At 35.6% G+C, this 16,890-nt stretch overlaps 1 protein-coding gene across 13 annotated transcripts in view; it reads left to right on the top strand.

Annotated features, from left to right (window-relative positions):
* The window catches only part of ZMYM2 (zinc finger MYM-type containing 2), an 83,625-nt gene that overhangs the window by 43,506 nt on the left and 23,229 nt on the right, over positions 1-16,890 (top strand). For all 13 annotated transcript variants that reach the window (XR_013776939.1, XM_079328148.1, XM_079328147.1 and 10 more), the window contains 3 exons: positions 2,871-2,987; positions 3,574-3,724; positions 14,286-14,458. Coding sequence is in view for 12 of the 13 variants with exons in the window: in XM_079328148.1 (XP_079184274.1) it covers positions 2,871-2,987; positions 3,574-3,724; positions 14,286-14,458 (441 nt within the window). In the remaining variant the exon portion in view is untranslated. The remainder of the gene's footprint in view (positions 1-2,870; positions 2,988-3,573; positions 3,725-14,285; positions 14,459-16,890) is intronic.

A 16,890-nucleotide genomic window follows, 5' to 3' on the forward strand; every position in this document is an offset into this window, starting at 1 on the left:
TCTACTAGCTCTTCCACGCCTACACTTAGGTACAGAAATGTTTCCACAATTTGATTTCATGTAGCTTTGAGCAAGGATAACTCTGTCTCATATGCTGCCATGGCAGGGGCAGGCCAGAAGCTGTGCTGCTGTGATGTCCTCTCAGAAGATCCTGGGCTGTGCCTACTAAGTCTTCATTATGAAACAAGGAATTTAGAGCAGTTTGAGCTGTTTGTATTGGAGACTTAAAAGGGCCTGACAATGTTTTTTTTGCTTTGCTTGCACTTCCATGCTCTTGTTAGTCAGGGCAGGCTCTCAAAAGAGCAAAGATAAGTATATGTTTCCCATGTACCAAAGACATTTAAAGATGTCTTTGATACAACATAGCATAGATAAAACTTTGTATTTAGGGTGACTGGTGAAAAGATTTTAATGAATTTATGATCTGTTTTCTTTTACTATTCTTCATGTGTAATTATACTTTCAAATAATTCCTAAAGGTACTTTAAGTACCTTGCAAGTTCCAAGCAAAGCAATATGGTGAAAATACTACATGAATGTCATTTTGACTGAAAATATTATGTAAAAGCAATCCTTAATTGTCAGGAGGATAATTGAAACTTTAAAGAGGCATACAAAATAAGGTTGTGATTAACTTGATCTTCTGCTCGGTTTAGAACTTTCAGTGATAGGAATTTAGTTCTTTACTGATTTTCCTGGAAAAATACTTTATTATCCAGAGGAGCTCATGATAAAAAACACAGCTTTTGTGTTTGTTTTAGAAGCAATAATACTTAATAGCTTAGATTTGTTAAATCTATAGTTATGCGTAAATGTCCTTTAAAAACATTCTAATTTTAAATGGTTTCAAACTTTTTTGTTCTTACTTCTCTTGCTTTTTGTTATTTTTCAATTACCAGCCCCTAGACTTTGTGAATCTGGATTTTCTACCCCAGTAAATAGTGATGGAAAGAAATAAAAGAAGGCAACTGTAGCATACCTCAGAAAACAACGAAGAGCTATGTTTTACTTTTAACTTACTTACTTAACACCTCACAATAGAGTGTTTGGATCCCATGTTAAAAGATAACTACAGACATGAAAGATGAAGGTTGCTTTTCATTTGATAACCACTTAACTATATTTCACCTTCATGCCTCCCTCTTTCTGCAGTGTTTCTTTACAAGTTGCTACATCTGCGAGTGCTTTACATCACCTTCCTTCCTGAACTGGAGGTGCTGGGTATTCTTGGTTTCTTTCCATTTTCAATTAATTTCTAGGGCTTCCATAAGCCACACAGCAGCATGTGTCAAGCATGGTGTTTGCCCTGTGAAGACACCTGCAAATGCAGAAGTGTGCAGGTTGGACCTTGCAGCTAAAAATGCCTCTGTCCCTCTCATGTTTGTGCAAGTCTTCAGCTATTTAGAGCAACCAAATGAAGCAAACCTTGCTCAGACACAGGGAGATTTGCTGGATATAATGGGGAGAAATATGACAGTATTTTGTGTAGGCATCAGAAAAAAAGTTCTGTTAGAAATTATATATGTAAATTTGTTATAGGCTAATGGGCCATTGAGGTAAAGCTATCATCTTTATGCTGCCTGTGATTGGGAAATATGCATGATTACTTAATGTCTGCAGATTCTTGATACAGAATTAATGCATCTGCATAAGATGATACTGTCTGCACTGCCAGCTAGCACTCAGCAGTACCAGATCAGGGTTTATATCAGCAATAAATCTAAACATAGTTTTTTATTTATTTTTTTAGTGTAGGTGAGCCCTTACTAACATGAGAGTCTGAAGAAAAGTATTCTGTAACAGAAATGTTTTGAATTTTCACTGTTATACAGTTAAGAGTGAAGGGGTAGTAACAAACCTGTCTGAACAGAATTTGTCTTTAAATACATTTGTTTGGTTGCAAATAGTATGGGAAAGTTTGTTGAGAAGACAGATGTAAGAAGTTTGTCCTAGATTCAAGTGTCTGTGGTAGCTACTGATTCAGATTTTTGTCTTGAGCATAACATCTATAATGCACCAATAATTCATGCTTAATCAGGGAATATGCAAAAACACATCCAAGACATACTGAAAGATAGAGGTACTGTGCAATTGAGTTCTCTTATCTACTGATTGTCTCAGCAATGTATTAAAGAAGTTACTCAGTTACAGAATTAAATTGTCATACTTACACATGTAATCTATAGTATCTTTCTCAATTTAAACCCCTGGGTTGTGTAGGGGCTGGCTGTGTGAATAATTGCATTTTTGTGCTATGGGATTGAGGCAATTTAGGATTGTTATCTAGTTTTTTCTTAATCTGAGTGGATGTAAGGTTTCTCATTGAAAGCCTTTTACTTTAGTAGCCTTGTATTTTCAAGTGGTTTGTTTGCTTAAGATACTGATAATCTGCCTTGGTGAGGTTTGGCTTTGAAAATATTTGTTTGTTGTTCTTTATCTGTCTGTCACCAAAACAATACAAGATGTCAAATGTATTTATTTGAATATATGTGTTTTGTGATTAAAAGAAGCATCAGTTTGTGATTAAAAGAAGCATCGGTTTGGGCATAGTTTTTGTTGATTTTTACAAAAAGTGTGTTTACTCTTAAAAGGAATAAGAAGGGTAAGGTTAAAAAAAACAATGGCTTAAAGTAATTATTATGAAAGTAAGGGTAAAGATTCAAAATTGGAAAACCTGGGATGACAAGGGAAAAGGAGTTAAGCTAAAGAACCAACCTGCTGTGATTTTGTCCAAAATGCTCTTGAGTTTATAAATAAACTCCTAAATTCTTAAACACTGTAAACTTAATTGAAAAAAAAACCCCACCCCACATTTTAAAAGCAACTTTGTTTTATAGTGATGTATTTATTTCTGTATTTATGTTTTTCAGACTCTCAGTGTTCAGTCTTCAACAAATGGTCAGTTTGTCTCTCCCAGTGATATTCAGTTGAAATGTAATTACTGCAAAAGTTCTTTCTGTTCAAAACCAGAAGTACTGGAATGGGAGGTAAGGGGGGATGTGTTGGTGTTATTCTTAGAATGATGATGTGTTGAAAAGTTTAAATTTAGAACTTTAATATGTTTTTTCTAGCTATTTTATAAGGTATTGAAGTTTCTTTTAAAAGAAAGTTCAGTTAAAATCTACCCGTTCTTTAGAATATAGTTTAATTTCAATGGATAAAAGCAGAAGTCTTTGTACATAAAAAGTACCTGTGGAATTTAAAAAAAAAGTATTTTCTCAGATCAGCTGTGTGTCTGAAATCTGATTTCATCTTCAGTTATTGTAGATATGATAGACCATTATTACACTTCTTTATGAACTGAGAGGAGTATCAAAAGAAGATATTCTGAGATTGAGAAGTATATTTTGTGTTCAGCGCTTTCATGTGAAACTATGAGGCTTTGTAGCAATACCAGTTTAATTAGGATTTGTAATTTTTTAAGCAGTAGAAGTCATAGTCTAATTATGTGTTCAAATTTCAGTTTACCCTCTGAGTTGTTTTAATGGTGACTATTATTTCAAGTTGCACTAGTTAGACCTTAACATTTTTTCCATTAACCTTATTCATGATGCTTTGCAACTTTGCATTTAGAACAAAGTGTATCAGTTCTGCAGCAGAGCATGTTCTGATGATTATAAGAAGCTGCACTGCATAGTTACATACTGTGAATACTGTCAGGAAGAGAAAACGCTCCATGAAACAGTGAATTTCTCTGGTATCAAAAGACCCTTTTGCAGTGAAGGTATGTATGGTTTTGGCTTTTTTCCTGAGGTACTGGTGATTGTTTTACTGTGGTTGACTTTCTTTGTTTATATGTAATGTTAAAATTTAAGATAACAACTCATTCTGTTGTACTTGAGACTAAACCAGAAGTCTCTTCATTACTATTATTGAAGTGATTGTACCTGTTGTTACTAGTGCAGGTACCTTTTCTCTTAGCTGCCTCTAGAGCTTTTCACCACTTAGTCCAGGTTAAGGGTAACACTCTTCACTGTGTGTATGTGTAAATACATACACATATATATGCACATTGCATATATATCTCTGCACAAAAAATTATACATTCTTTTTTTAAAATGTATGCAGTAGTGCATATACAGCATTAACTGCACTGATAAACACCAAGCTTTCCCTTTGATTAGGAAAATAAATACAACAGGAGAAGTTTTATTTTGCCTTAGAATGGTTACTCAAGCAATAACTTGAGCACTGCCTGTTGCTGTGTGTTGATTACTGTCACTATAATTTGCTTGACTAATTACTTGAATATCCAAAAAGAGAACAAGCAAAAAGGGAATTCCACGGGCCTAGGATTTTTTAAGTTGCATTAAAATATGGTTTTGATAGAAATAGAAAAAATAGATTTTTAACAAGGACCTATCCTTGCCATTTCTGGTTAACTCTCCTTTGATACTGGTATTTAATCATGATCTTAGAAGTTTAGGTACAAGTTTGGATGACCCATCATTCATAAATACAGTGAATATTTTTTTCTTTAGTTGTAACAGCAACACTTCCAATGTCATTTGGTAGGACCTTTGAAAAATCTCTGCTTTCAGGCAGATTAAGTACTAGATATGGGAGTTTACTTGTAGGGGGATTGTGTTAAGCTGGAGGAGGTTGGCATGCAGGGCTGAAGGGAATCTTCTCTCCATGCCATTCCCTCACACCTTAGGAGTCCTTTGTTTCTGAAGAATGGAGTATGGTGTTTTGGACTGCAAAGTGATAGCTGGAGAGTAAAAAAACAGACAGATTAAGGCCCAGCCTTACAGTGTATCACTGCACTCATTGCTCAGCAAACTCTAGCTAGAATTATTTTTTTTGTGAATGAAATTAATTTCACAGAATACATTCAAACAAGAGCAAGATACTTTTCTGGAGATTAAAGTACATGCTTATTTTACTGTGAATATTTATGATTCCCTCATTTTAAAGCTGGGTGGCTGTCACTATGAAACTGTGAGTAGAAAGGATGAGTAGGATTCATAATGCCAGCTATGTCATTATTACTTCTGTATGAGGAGGCTTGAAGTAAGTGAGGGACTTGTGTTTTCTATTGGAAAATGTGAGGAAGAAAAGGAATAAAAATAGGCTCTCGTGTGTAAGTATAAGTACTAAGTGGGGGAAATTTGTTGCCAGATGTCTTAGTGTGGGTCTTGAGTTTACAGGTGCTGGACTGCCAACTCAAGAGTAAATAGTATATTTATGAGGGTGAATGTGCAAAATGTTACCATAAAGACAAAGATTATCAGCTTACTGTGATGATCTGAACCACTGAGTAATAGAGAGAGGATAGTCAAAAGCACCATCAAGTAGATTATAACTCAGGTAAATACAGTGCATACCTGCCAGTTGTAGCTGAGGTCTACTTTGTGATGCACAGGACAAAGAGCTGAATGTGTTCTCATCAAAAATAAACCAATGACCTGGACAGAATTTTGAAGGACCCATAGACCATTTATTTTGAAGGCAAACTTACAGTTGACATCAATAGCTGCAGAAATAGTGCAATCCAAGAATTAATAGTGCTTAGATATGATGTGGGAAGGGCAGGACCGGGACTTTTGGTGGACAACAAATCATCATCAGACATGATAGATTTTTCTTCCCCCTTTTCTAGGCACCTAGACATCACTGTTTTGTCCCTAATTTCAAAGCCTTTTCCCAGATATATGTCGAACTGTTTGTGAAATGACAAAACCAGTACAAGTATCACATATTTTTTTGGATATGGAGGCCATCCTGGTTTTGATATTGCAGATTGTTCAAGGAACCTCACCGACACAGATTATTTTTTGAGCATGCAGTTATTCTCCATCAGAAGACAGTGTATCACAGTTTGAGAAGGAATAGCCAGAGGTACTCAGTCACAAAAACTGCTGGCATTTTTGGAAGAAATTGAACTCTTGAGAGAAAATGTGAAGAATATTCAGGGGAGTGTTTATAAAAGCTGCTAGATAAAATCAGAAGTTAAAAACATGTTTAAATTTTTGCAAATGTATTTGTTCTTCTTTGTTCGAATTGATGGGAAAGCATATATAAGATAAACTACATATATCTCTTGATTGCTTATAGCTGCCCTGCTGCAGTACTGAAGATGTTGCCATTGCTCCCCTTCTTCAAACCTGAGGGTTTTTTTCACACATGCATATACATATATATATTTACACACAAACCCTGTCTAAAGGGTTAAAGTCTTTTGGATCAATATTTCTGTGCAATTTTATTCCAGCTCTCTTTCTTTATATGTTTCTATAGAGACACTTAAAAACATAAGCAGGAAGTAGCTGAAACCTCCATTACAATAAGGTGTGATTAGAACTGACCTGGATTTTGTGCTAAAGTTGGTTATTAATTCTTTCATGGAGTACTGGATGTTTTTTCTGTTTTTGTCCAAAAATCACATGCTATGGGGAGAATTATCAACCTGAACAGAGTAGATGAAAAAGTTTAATCTGTTCCACTGGTGCTGAGGCTGTCCTGGTGTTTTGCCACTGGAATGCAGCATTCCAAAATATCTGTATCTAAATTTAGATATAATGTTTAGATCAACAAGGTATATATATAAGAAGTAGCTTCTGCATTTCTATGTATGTGTAGTTGCATGAGTGAAAATTGAGGATAGGCTGTACAAATTTTTAATCCTGAGGAAATCTTCAAGTTGCTGGGTTTGGGGTATTTTGGGAGGGGATTTTTTTGGTTTTTGTTAATATATATTCCTTCTGAGAGTCTGGGAGAACAAATCAGTCTTTGACAGTCCAGCAATGAAACAATTACATGATGATTATCACCATAATTTTATTTTATTTGTATACTTATTTAATTAATTTTTCCAGTAGAACTAAGTGCTATGACTTGAACAACACAGGCTTAATAATTTTATAATGCAAATTTTAATACTGTTTTAAAATGGATAATATAGATAAAAGGCAGCTGTCAAAGTAGGAACTCTACTATCACCCTGATATCCTGCTAATAAATTTCTGGGAATTATGGTTTCTGCAAATGAAAGTTAATGCAGACATAGAGTTTTCTCTGAAATAGTCTATGATGTTTCATCTAACTAGAGATAGCATCTTAAAATACTGTAGAGTCAACAAGTGGAAAAATAAATTTAGGAAAGAAATTAAGTAATTCTACATTCCTTCAGGAAAGGTCTATATTCAGTTAAAGCATTGTAGATTTTAAAGAGGGATTTTCCCAACCAGTACTGCACAGTGAATTGTTTGGTAAAGTATACTATTAAATGATTAGTTGATTACTTTTTAGATTTATATGGAAATATTACAGATACTGAGATAACCTTAACACAGGTGTGTTAAGTTTTATACAGGTGCTTACATACCAGTGTTTCACAATCAATTAGGAAACTACCTGATATTTATAGCAATTTCTATTGTTATTAGAAACAATAAAAAAATTATGTAAGAAGTGATGTGTGATAGCAAGTGTTGCCAAGGCTTAGTTATGATTGCTGGGCTTCTGTGGTGGGTGGGCCATGGAAGAGTTGGTGCAGTGGCCCTGCCATGCTGAGCTGCTGTGTCCCCCTAGACAAAAGGAACACACAGCTGTGCTTAAATATCTTTATTCCTGATAGTTGGTCTCATTATTTTTAGAGTGAGAGCTACAGAAGCTGTTCAGACACAACTTTTTTTAATAGTTGGCATTAGCAAACATCTTCTTTAGAGACACTGTTACTGCTTTTAAGAATGAAATGTACAGAATTTGGGCTAGCATATGGAAATTTTTGAAGACAGTACAAAACCACCCTTTTACACACTCCTGGATTTGTGCTTCTGAGAGCTGTTAGGTCCCTTTCTACAGCTCTTGATTGAGGCCTGCCATGTTGAAATAATTTGATCTTGCTATGCTGCCCAGTTTGGTTTTGCTCATGACCACTTCCTCTGGCAGTGTCCCTCTTGAGATAAGTTCTAACCTGAAACATCAGTGTCCTTGCACCTTTCATGTGAAGCTTTATTTGGTGCCCTGTTGGGATATCCTGGTAAAAGGGCACAAATAAAAAGCAGAACATGTCTTAAATACTGCCAAATGCATGATCTGTAAAAATGCTTGTTCTCAATTGTAAGAGTCATGTTCTTATTGCAGGAAGATATTCCTTTCCTACAGACTGGGTTTGTAAAAAGTAGAAGTGAATGTTGGAGGTATTTGGAGGTGCCTGGGCTATTCTGAGTCACTGTGACCTCCTTTGGCTGCTCTGGACAGAAGTTAGAATGGGACATTCCTGGCATCTCTTTGAACCTTGGCAGGTTTCTTTAGGGAACTCTGATGGCACAGAGGCTGTGGTTGTGGCCATGGCTTTTCAGGCCATGTCATCTGATTAAATAGTCTGGTTTTAAATCTTTGAGCCGCAGATAACTATTCCAAACAAATTTTGGTACTGTAAAAGTTAAAATAATCTTTTTTTGCTTATAAAAATGAGTTAAGGTAAAAGGGACAGCATATTCAATTCTGACAAGTCACTTAGGAGGTATTTAACAGGCTCCCTTGCTTCAGAAACACCAAGTGAAGCTTCTTGGCTATGCTGAAGGAAAGCAGAGTTCTGCACCTCCTAGACAAATGCACATGGAAGAGCTGGACAGTTGGTTCTTGTGGTATTCCACTTGTGGAAGAGTCTCATTGCAGATGTAGTTTCCAGTTTGTGCTTCTTGGGTGCATCTTTTCTGAAATTGAATAAGAGGTTTAACTTGTTAACCTGGATTTGATATTTCTACAGTGTTGTTGTAGTTAAGAAGTAGAAAGATAGAACTATGTTGTGGAAGAGATTGTTTATCTTTCTTTCTTTTTGTAGAGGGAGAACATTGATAGTGCTCAAGTAATATAATTTAAATTTTCTGTACACGTACTGAGTCTTGAAATTTTTGTTTTTCTTTGTGTAGAGATAATTTATAACATGGTAAAAAATACCAAGTGAAAATCCTGTGCATTGTTTGACACCAGTGGTCCTTGTTAGGTTTTCATTCTTTAGTGTTAATTCCACAGTTGTGTTTCTTAAAGAGGTTTGTGATAGTTCTTTGAGCAAAGACAGTATTCACTGTTGCAGATAAGGGGTGATGTAGTTTAATGTGCTGAGATTATGAGCACAAGAATAAGAAAGCTTATAATGATGCTTCTTACTAATGTGAAGGAATTATCAACCTGAAAAGATTTAAGAAGAAGCAAAACATTAGTAGCTGAATTGGAGTAGGAGAGAGGAGAATGGAAGCAGATAGTACTTAATATCAGGAAATAGTAGGATAAACTGAGGTTGTATGAAAGATGGAATGAATAATAATGAAAGGTTCTTAAAGTGAAGACAAGGAAGGAGTATACACAACTTCTTCTCTTTACACTGAAGAGGGTAGGGTCTATTTCAACAGTAATACAAGAATTCAGAATTTGGATATGTTGCAGCTGTTTTCCTAAAAATATTATTGTTTATTATGAATGCAGAGATGGCAGGTGATAGTGTGGATATGGAAGAGGTTTTGCATGTGAATCAATACAGAGGGAGATAGAGGGGATGGAACACAGCTCCAGACAGCTTCCAAGATGTAGCTTGTGAGGCTGCAGGCCTGTTGTTGTTCTTCCTAGAACAGGTAACAGTTCAAGTTATTAAAAGATGAGAGAACAGAAAATCATGCATGTTACTTGAAAGACAAAGGTAGTCTAGTAAAGACCACTATTTAGAGGTAAAAAACCAATTATTCTAGGATGGAACAATTACTTTCTATAAAAGATGTTAGTCACTTTGGTAAAAAGGGACTGGTGTTGAGGACTCAGGATTATTTTTTGTTCAGCATTCCTTTTTACTGAGCTACTTGATGTAGAAATCTGCTCAACCTCCTGTAATTCAGGTAGGTGCTGCTGGTAGAATAATGTGAGGTTAAGAGTGAGGTACCAGACACGGGGCACCAAATGTGAGGTTAAGAACTCCAGTGTTCTAGGCACCAACTCTGTTGGGTTATCTTAAATAAGCAAAGCAGCTAAGAGTTGCTAAAAGGTTATTTATTGCAGAAGCACACCAAAAGGCACAGTTAGAGACATCAAAGTCCATGCTAAATTTTGTTATAAAGTCCCAAACAGAAGTAGAAGCTGCTCTTGTCAAAGGTCCTGGGAAGCTGATGCTGCTGTAGCAGCTCCTATATTCTTGGGTGTTGACTGATGATGGCGAGCAAAAGCAAAAAGAAAAGCAATGGCAGGAAAAGCAGAAAGGGCAATGGCAAAAAGCACCAGCTCTCCTTATCCATACTCTTATATAGAATCTTACCAACAAGCTAAGACACAAACTTGGACCACACTCCTTAACCTCTTAGAATTCTAGTTTCTTAACACGGCGGTTACGTATAGAGTTACGCATATGACCTGTCTTATTCTATCTGAAAAATGTAAGCAATATACTTACTATAGCTCTATTATGTCTAAGCACTGTCTGCAACTACAGTCCTGGAGCCTCTACTGAAAACATTAGCATGTTTTTCAACCTTCACTAGAACTCACACTTCTACTTTGGTATCTAAAACTACCTAAATGCCTTAAAGCTCATACTAAAACTAACTTACTGATTCACTTACTTATCCTAAAACTTAAACTTACACCTCTACTTTGTGTGTGAGTGGCTTAATATGCTTCAATCCACCCAAAGGCTTTAATTCAATCCCTGCACTATGATCTCTCTCTGAAGAATTCAGAGACCCTCGACTCACTGACTCCAGCAGAATAAGATCATGTTCTTAGTAGCTTACCTGCACCAAGTCTGCAGTCAGTCAAGTGAAGCAGGTTTTCTGCCATGGGCAGCTCTGCCAGGCTGAACCTGGCAGCTCTTTGATCTGCTAAGAGAAAGGAAGCTCTCTTAAACCTGAATCTTCCCTGAGGTAAAGATTTTGAGGAACTGACTGAGTGTTGTCTTGTCAGCAATCCTCTCTTGTATGTGTTCAGATTGTCTTCTCTCTACTATTTATGTGGGGAGCCATAATTCAGGGCTGTTAATAGTTAGGATTTGGTTTTGGTTTTGCATGGAAGCCAGAATTGTAATAGTGTAATTGTTACATACAAGGATATGTTACATTAAGTTAGCAGATGCTCAGATACTTGGCTGTTGTTTGCTTTAGATTTTGAGTTGGAGATAGTTCTGAAAATGGTCCTTAGTGGTCTTTCTGAGACAGCCAGCTTGTGGAATGGTGTTAGAACTTTACTAAAGACCATAATTAAGGACTGGTGTAGCTTGAGCCAAATAACCTGTGTTTATAATTCCTTTCAAAGTAAGAGCTGTTTTCTTTCAGAGGCACTTTAAAGCAGTAGAGGTTTCCATCTGACCACACAGACTTGTGGGTCCAGTGTTGTAGCAGAAATCTTGAGGAACTTAAAATTTTACTCAGATTTTTCTGTTCAAAATGTTGGAACTGTCAGCTGTCTGTTTTAGGCAGTGCTTATACTCATGAACCCCAAGTCCCCAGGGGAGTTAGGCTGAACAACCCCTCAGAATTTTAGTGTTTATGTTTAGTTAGAAAGATCAGACATTCAGTGCTTTTTGTATTACTCATCCACTATATGCTGTGAATCAAAGCCCACTTCATGGTCACTTCTACATAGACAGCATTATGCTGATTGAGGATTTTTCTTGTGCGAGAGAAGACCAAGTTGTTTGAGCTTAGAATTCTGTTTTGCCAAAGGTAAATAACTTTTTCCATACAAAGAGTCTTAACTCTTTTAGTCGAAGCCATAGCATTGCAATAAAAAACCTGGACTGCAGGCTACCAAGGGCCCAAGAAAGGCATTTTGATTTCTCTTTGTTTGAAGTAAGATCTTGAAGCTAAACCAAATTTTCCTTGGCCCCATAGATTGTTACCTATTACAAACATATAAAAGAGATTCTGATAAATCTGTAGAATTTTGCTGGTGATGTTGCAAAAGAAAGACTGTAGAGATTCTACTTCAGCCATCTTCAGGGTTATAACAATCTACTGTCAACATTCAAAGTTTTATAAAAATGGGATTTTTATCTTCAGTAGAGGCCTCCTTCAGCAAGAAGCCCTGGACTCAGTGATCTATAAAAAAACCAATGTTTTCCAGGCATTCAGGTCTTAAGCACTAGAATTTTTGACTTTTTGTTTCCCCTTAATATTCATGAGTCACAGAGATGTGGGAGATGTCTGACTGTAGCATAGAAAATTTTTTACCTGGTAACTTTTTTTAATAAAACAGCAACATTGTCTTCAACTTTACTTCCTATAGTTCAGCAGCCAAGAAAAATGCCAATTTTTTCCATTCCTGTTTGTAAACTGTTTAGCCAGGTGGACACAGGTTGCCTGGCTGGTAGTAGAAAAGTCCTACTGGTCTATAGTTTTGAAAGGGTGATGCAGCATTGGGTGGCTTTTCTAAGGGACAGTTGAAGAGGAGGATACATTGTGGTAAGATATCTCTGAAATTTTAAAGAAGTGGAAAGAATAAGATGCTCCATGCAATAGTGAGAGCCAGCAGGAAAAAATACTGGCAAGAAATTTTGGTTTTAATTGGGTCTTTTAACTAATAGCTTGCACATACTGTTATCTTTAGGATTGTTGTTTTCTTCAAAGCAATGTATTTAAAGTCCAAATCACTTGCACTGTAAGGATGGTTGCTAGATATGGCACTTTCCATCTGTGCTGGTAATTTTCTTTATTCTGTTGTTAAAGAATGTAAAAGAAAAAATGCAAAGAAGAAACAAGAAAAAACCCCAACAAATGCACTTTAAACCAAATTACCTATAGTTTCTTATTTGTACAATATTCTATAAATGTGTTGTTTTGACATTACTAGCAAATTCAATTCATTAGCAAAGCTTGTTGCATTCCAAGTCCAAGTTCCTTAATAATGTTTTGGTTTTGGAAGATTCAGTCTGATGCATCTTCCATTTGCATTCTTGTGCTTTTAGTGATTTAAAAATAGTATTTTCAGTTTCACACATGTGAATTCTACCCTAATAGACAACAGCAGAAGTCACATAATTGAAATTACTGAATACATTATAATATTTTTATATTCTGTATGGTAGAGGGAGTGCAGCATGTATGTTAAATAGTGAGTTTCATAACTTATCAGAAGTACAGAAGTCTGTATCTGTTAGGTTATATATATGCCCTAGCAGAGTGGCCACTTGGAAGAATTGAGTTCTGGTCCTTGGTGGTACTGTGGTATTTGGTAGATCATAAAAACAGGTGCAGTACCTTTGGTTAAATGTCTGTGTAAATGTTATCTTGTTCCTCCAGTGTTCTATATAGAGAGTTACTTGCTCTTCTCATTCTGTTCTCTCCTGTAAAATTAGGACAATTACAGATGTATACAATATATGATTTAGGCATCAGCTCAATAGGCACTGGATTTGAGGTCCTTTAAATTCATTAATTTCTTAAAATAGCCTATATAGTAGCTACATATCATCTTTTTGCTACAATTCATCTTTTAATGCTTTTAATATTTTAGAATGTCTTTTTTGTTTTGCTTGAGGGAGGATCAGATTATGGAATAATACAGCTGTCATTAATGCAATCTTGTAATTATGACTACATAGTAAATGAAAAAAACAGAAAACTCCCACCCCAAAACAAACAAAACCCCCACCAAAAACCAAACCAACACAAAACAACAACCAACCAAAACCAAAATAACCAACACCTCTACCCCATTCCAGTGTGGGAAAAAACAGTTAATTGCATACAAATTCTTCAGAAATTTCATGTGTAATTTCCTGTCATTGCATAATTCTCACTAGTGACCATTGCATGCTTTATAGTTACATTTTTTTTAAGAAATCTCTTAGTTCTTAGGTCATCTTGTATGCATTAGTGTTCTTAAATATTAATGAGTCATCTTAAGCAGTTTGTTGTATTAATGTAAGTAAAGGTAGTAATAAAATTAAGTTCATCCATGAAGATAGGTATTTCCATAGTAGAAAGTGTTGGTTGGTTGTCCAGCATTTTGAGAATATGTAACTGGGCAATGTAACTCCAAGTCAATGCTTTTGCATGGGTCTGTATTCAAAGAAAATTATGGATTTTGTTCCTGACTGTTTATTCAGGGATTTTAAACAAAGATTCAGCATAGGGTTTTGAAAAAGATGCAGGCATCACAGGAAACCATACAGTTGTGTAGGGAGGGTATTTGGGTAAAAATGTCATGAAATATAATCTTACTGTGCAATCTGAATTTGTCTGAAGCCCCAGTTGTTGGCTGGTTTTGTATTAATTTAATTTTCAATATTTAACTCTTAACTGTGATATTATTCTGTAAAAATTACTTTGTTCCTAATGTTTAAAATCTGTTTCCAGGCTGCAAGCTGCTATATAAACAAGACTTTGCAAGACGGTTAGGACTGAGATGTGTTACTTGTAATTACTGCTCACAGCTGTGCAAAAAGGGAGCAACTAAGGAACTTGATGGTGTAGTGAGAGATTTCTGCAGTGAAGAGTGCTGTAAAAAATTTCAGGACTGGTACTACAAGGCAAGTAACTCAGAATTTTTGACGAGAGCTCCACAGTTAAAAAAACCAAAAATGCACATGTGAGGATATCTCAAGGACTGTGCAGCAAATATGGCTTACTTCAGCAAAGCATTTGCTATAGAATAAGCAAATGTATTAATTTCATAATTTGAGTTTTTATAGATCTTAGAGCAGCATTTCTATCATCTGATTTTATTAATTCATTTGGCAAGGAAGTCTTGAGTTGCAGAAAACCAAAAAACTACTATGTATATTTGTTACTTTACAGTTCCAATTTTTTCTCAGTTAATACCACATTTTTCTTGTCAAAACTTCTTAAATGTGTGTTCACAATGTTGGAAACACTGTTAGTAGCAGCTGGATACCTTAGTTCACTGACATTAGCAGAGTTTTGCTTGTTCCTGTTTTTGCCTCCTTTTTTGCCTTTTCCCTTCTCCCACAGTTTGAACTGCAGAGGCTTTGATTGTTCAGTATTTCCCAGTGGAAAGGATGCCAAAGGAAAAAGCAAGACCAAATGGATTTCTAATAAAAGTTTAAATCAAACAGATGGCATCTATTTCTAGTCTCTGGAAGCTTAACTGCCTTGTGAAGCACCTGCAAAGACTTCACAATAAAAGGGTTTTTCCCTTACATTTTTTGAAAGGAAAAGATGAAATTGGACTGGGTTTAACCTGCGATTAGTTCCATGGATAAAATATTTGATCTCTGGTGTGAACATCCTGGAAAGCTACACTGATAATTTCAAAACAAGAACTACACTGTGGATGCAATTGCAAAAAAGACAGTACAAAATTCATCACCGTACCAAAACTCTGCACACAGCCTGGAAGGCAGTAAAAACTTGAAATGTTAGAGGGCTAGATACAAGTCCTGTAATTCAAGACCATCTACCTACCATAAAAGAACTGAATATGAAGATATATCTGATATTTTGGAATGTCTGGTCCTAGAAATGTTACAGCCAAACATTGTAAATTCTTTATTTTGAGTAATGTATGTAGGGTCTTGTTAGACATTCCTAGAAAAAAATTTCTGAAGACCACAACGTGTTTCTTTTGTCTCACATGAAAATAATGTGACAAATCTTGGCTGCAAAGTTCTTAACTGAAATAGTAACTTCATACAATAATATTTAATCTATCTATATGCCTTAAAACTTGGGGTGTGAGAGAAGATTTATCCCTGTGAAAAAAGTGCCTTCTGGTAAAGACCTTAAATCTTTGGTGTGCTTTAGCAATATTTTGGTGATTCAGCAAAGGATATAGTCTGGAGGTGTCCATACCAAACTACTTTCATGTACCTAAGCTTCTGTGGAAGCTTGTACTGTGATTCAGCTTTGAGAAACACTTGAAAACTCAGGATTCAGATTATCCTGATTCATGGGATAAGGTAATAACTGGCCCATTAATTCTGATTAAATGCTGTTGGTACTGTGGTACAGGAAAGTTAGACCTGATGTCATAAAAAGGCAATTTAACAGATTTGTTGGTAACTTTTGATACTTTGATGAGGTTGAAGTGTTAGATATTTCTACTTTTTGAATCTTACACTTGATAGTGGAACTAGTGTTCCATTATGAAGAATTGTTAAATGCAATTTTTTTCAAGTGCTTCTTAAAGCCTTAAAGCTGTTGAGTTTTGGTTAAAGGACCTTTAGATTTATTACATGGGAAAGACATATAATAGGTTTTGGTAAATTGTATCTTTTGCTAAAATTCTCTTTTTTATTTCTTTACACCCTTGCTCTAGTAACTTCTCCCACTTTATTGAACTTCACTCCAGGTAGCTTAGGTTTGGTAGTGCATTGTTAGCTCATATCCTTACCTAGCCAAAATAGACAATGATAAAACATAGGAAGACAGAATAGATAAGGACCATTCTCTGAATTTGTACTTCAATAGCTGTTTTGTCTGTTGGCTTCTTAAAAGAATAGTTACATATGTATGAGCTTTGTCTCATTTGTGCAATGTTCAGTGTTATTTTGGAGTTTCAATGAATGTATATCTGAAGAGTAGTAATAACTTAGTAATGTTTTAACACCATCATTGTGTTCATTAAACAAGTGTTTGTCTCCATCTTCTTTGTCTACTTTTTTTTATAGATACATCTTTCTCATGTAGTATTATCTGGAAAACATTGTAACCTTTTAAAATAATGAAGTATTGTGGGAGCACTTCCCCGAGTGCCAAAATTCTCTTCTCAGAAAGCCAGAAGAAATGAGCAATAGTAGAAGCACAACAACTTACCTAGAAGTATTAAAAATTCATTAGACTTAACTAGATAAGAGTCCTTAAACCTAAGATGAAGTAGTGAAATGTAAAAGAATGGTTTTAGTCCTGATCATCTGTTGGGGAACAGCTGCGAGTTACCAGTTGATGCCAAGTTCTGAGGAAATTTCTGCACTGTGGGTTCCATGCACCTCTGAGACAAGAG

Source organism: Erithacus rubecula, assembly GCF_903797595.1.
Source record: "Erithacus rubecula genome assembly, chromosome: 1".
In the NCBI taxonomy this organism is placed as follows: Eukaryota; Metazoa; Chordata; class Aves; order Passeriformes; family Muscicapidae; genus Erithacus; species Erithacus rubecula.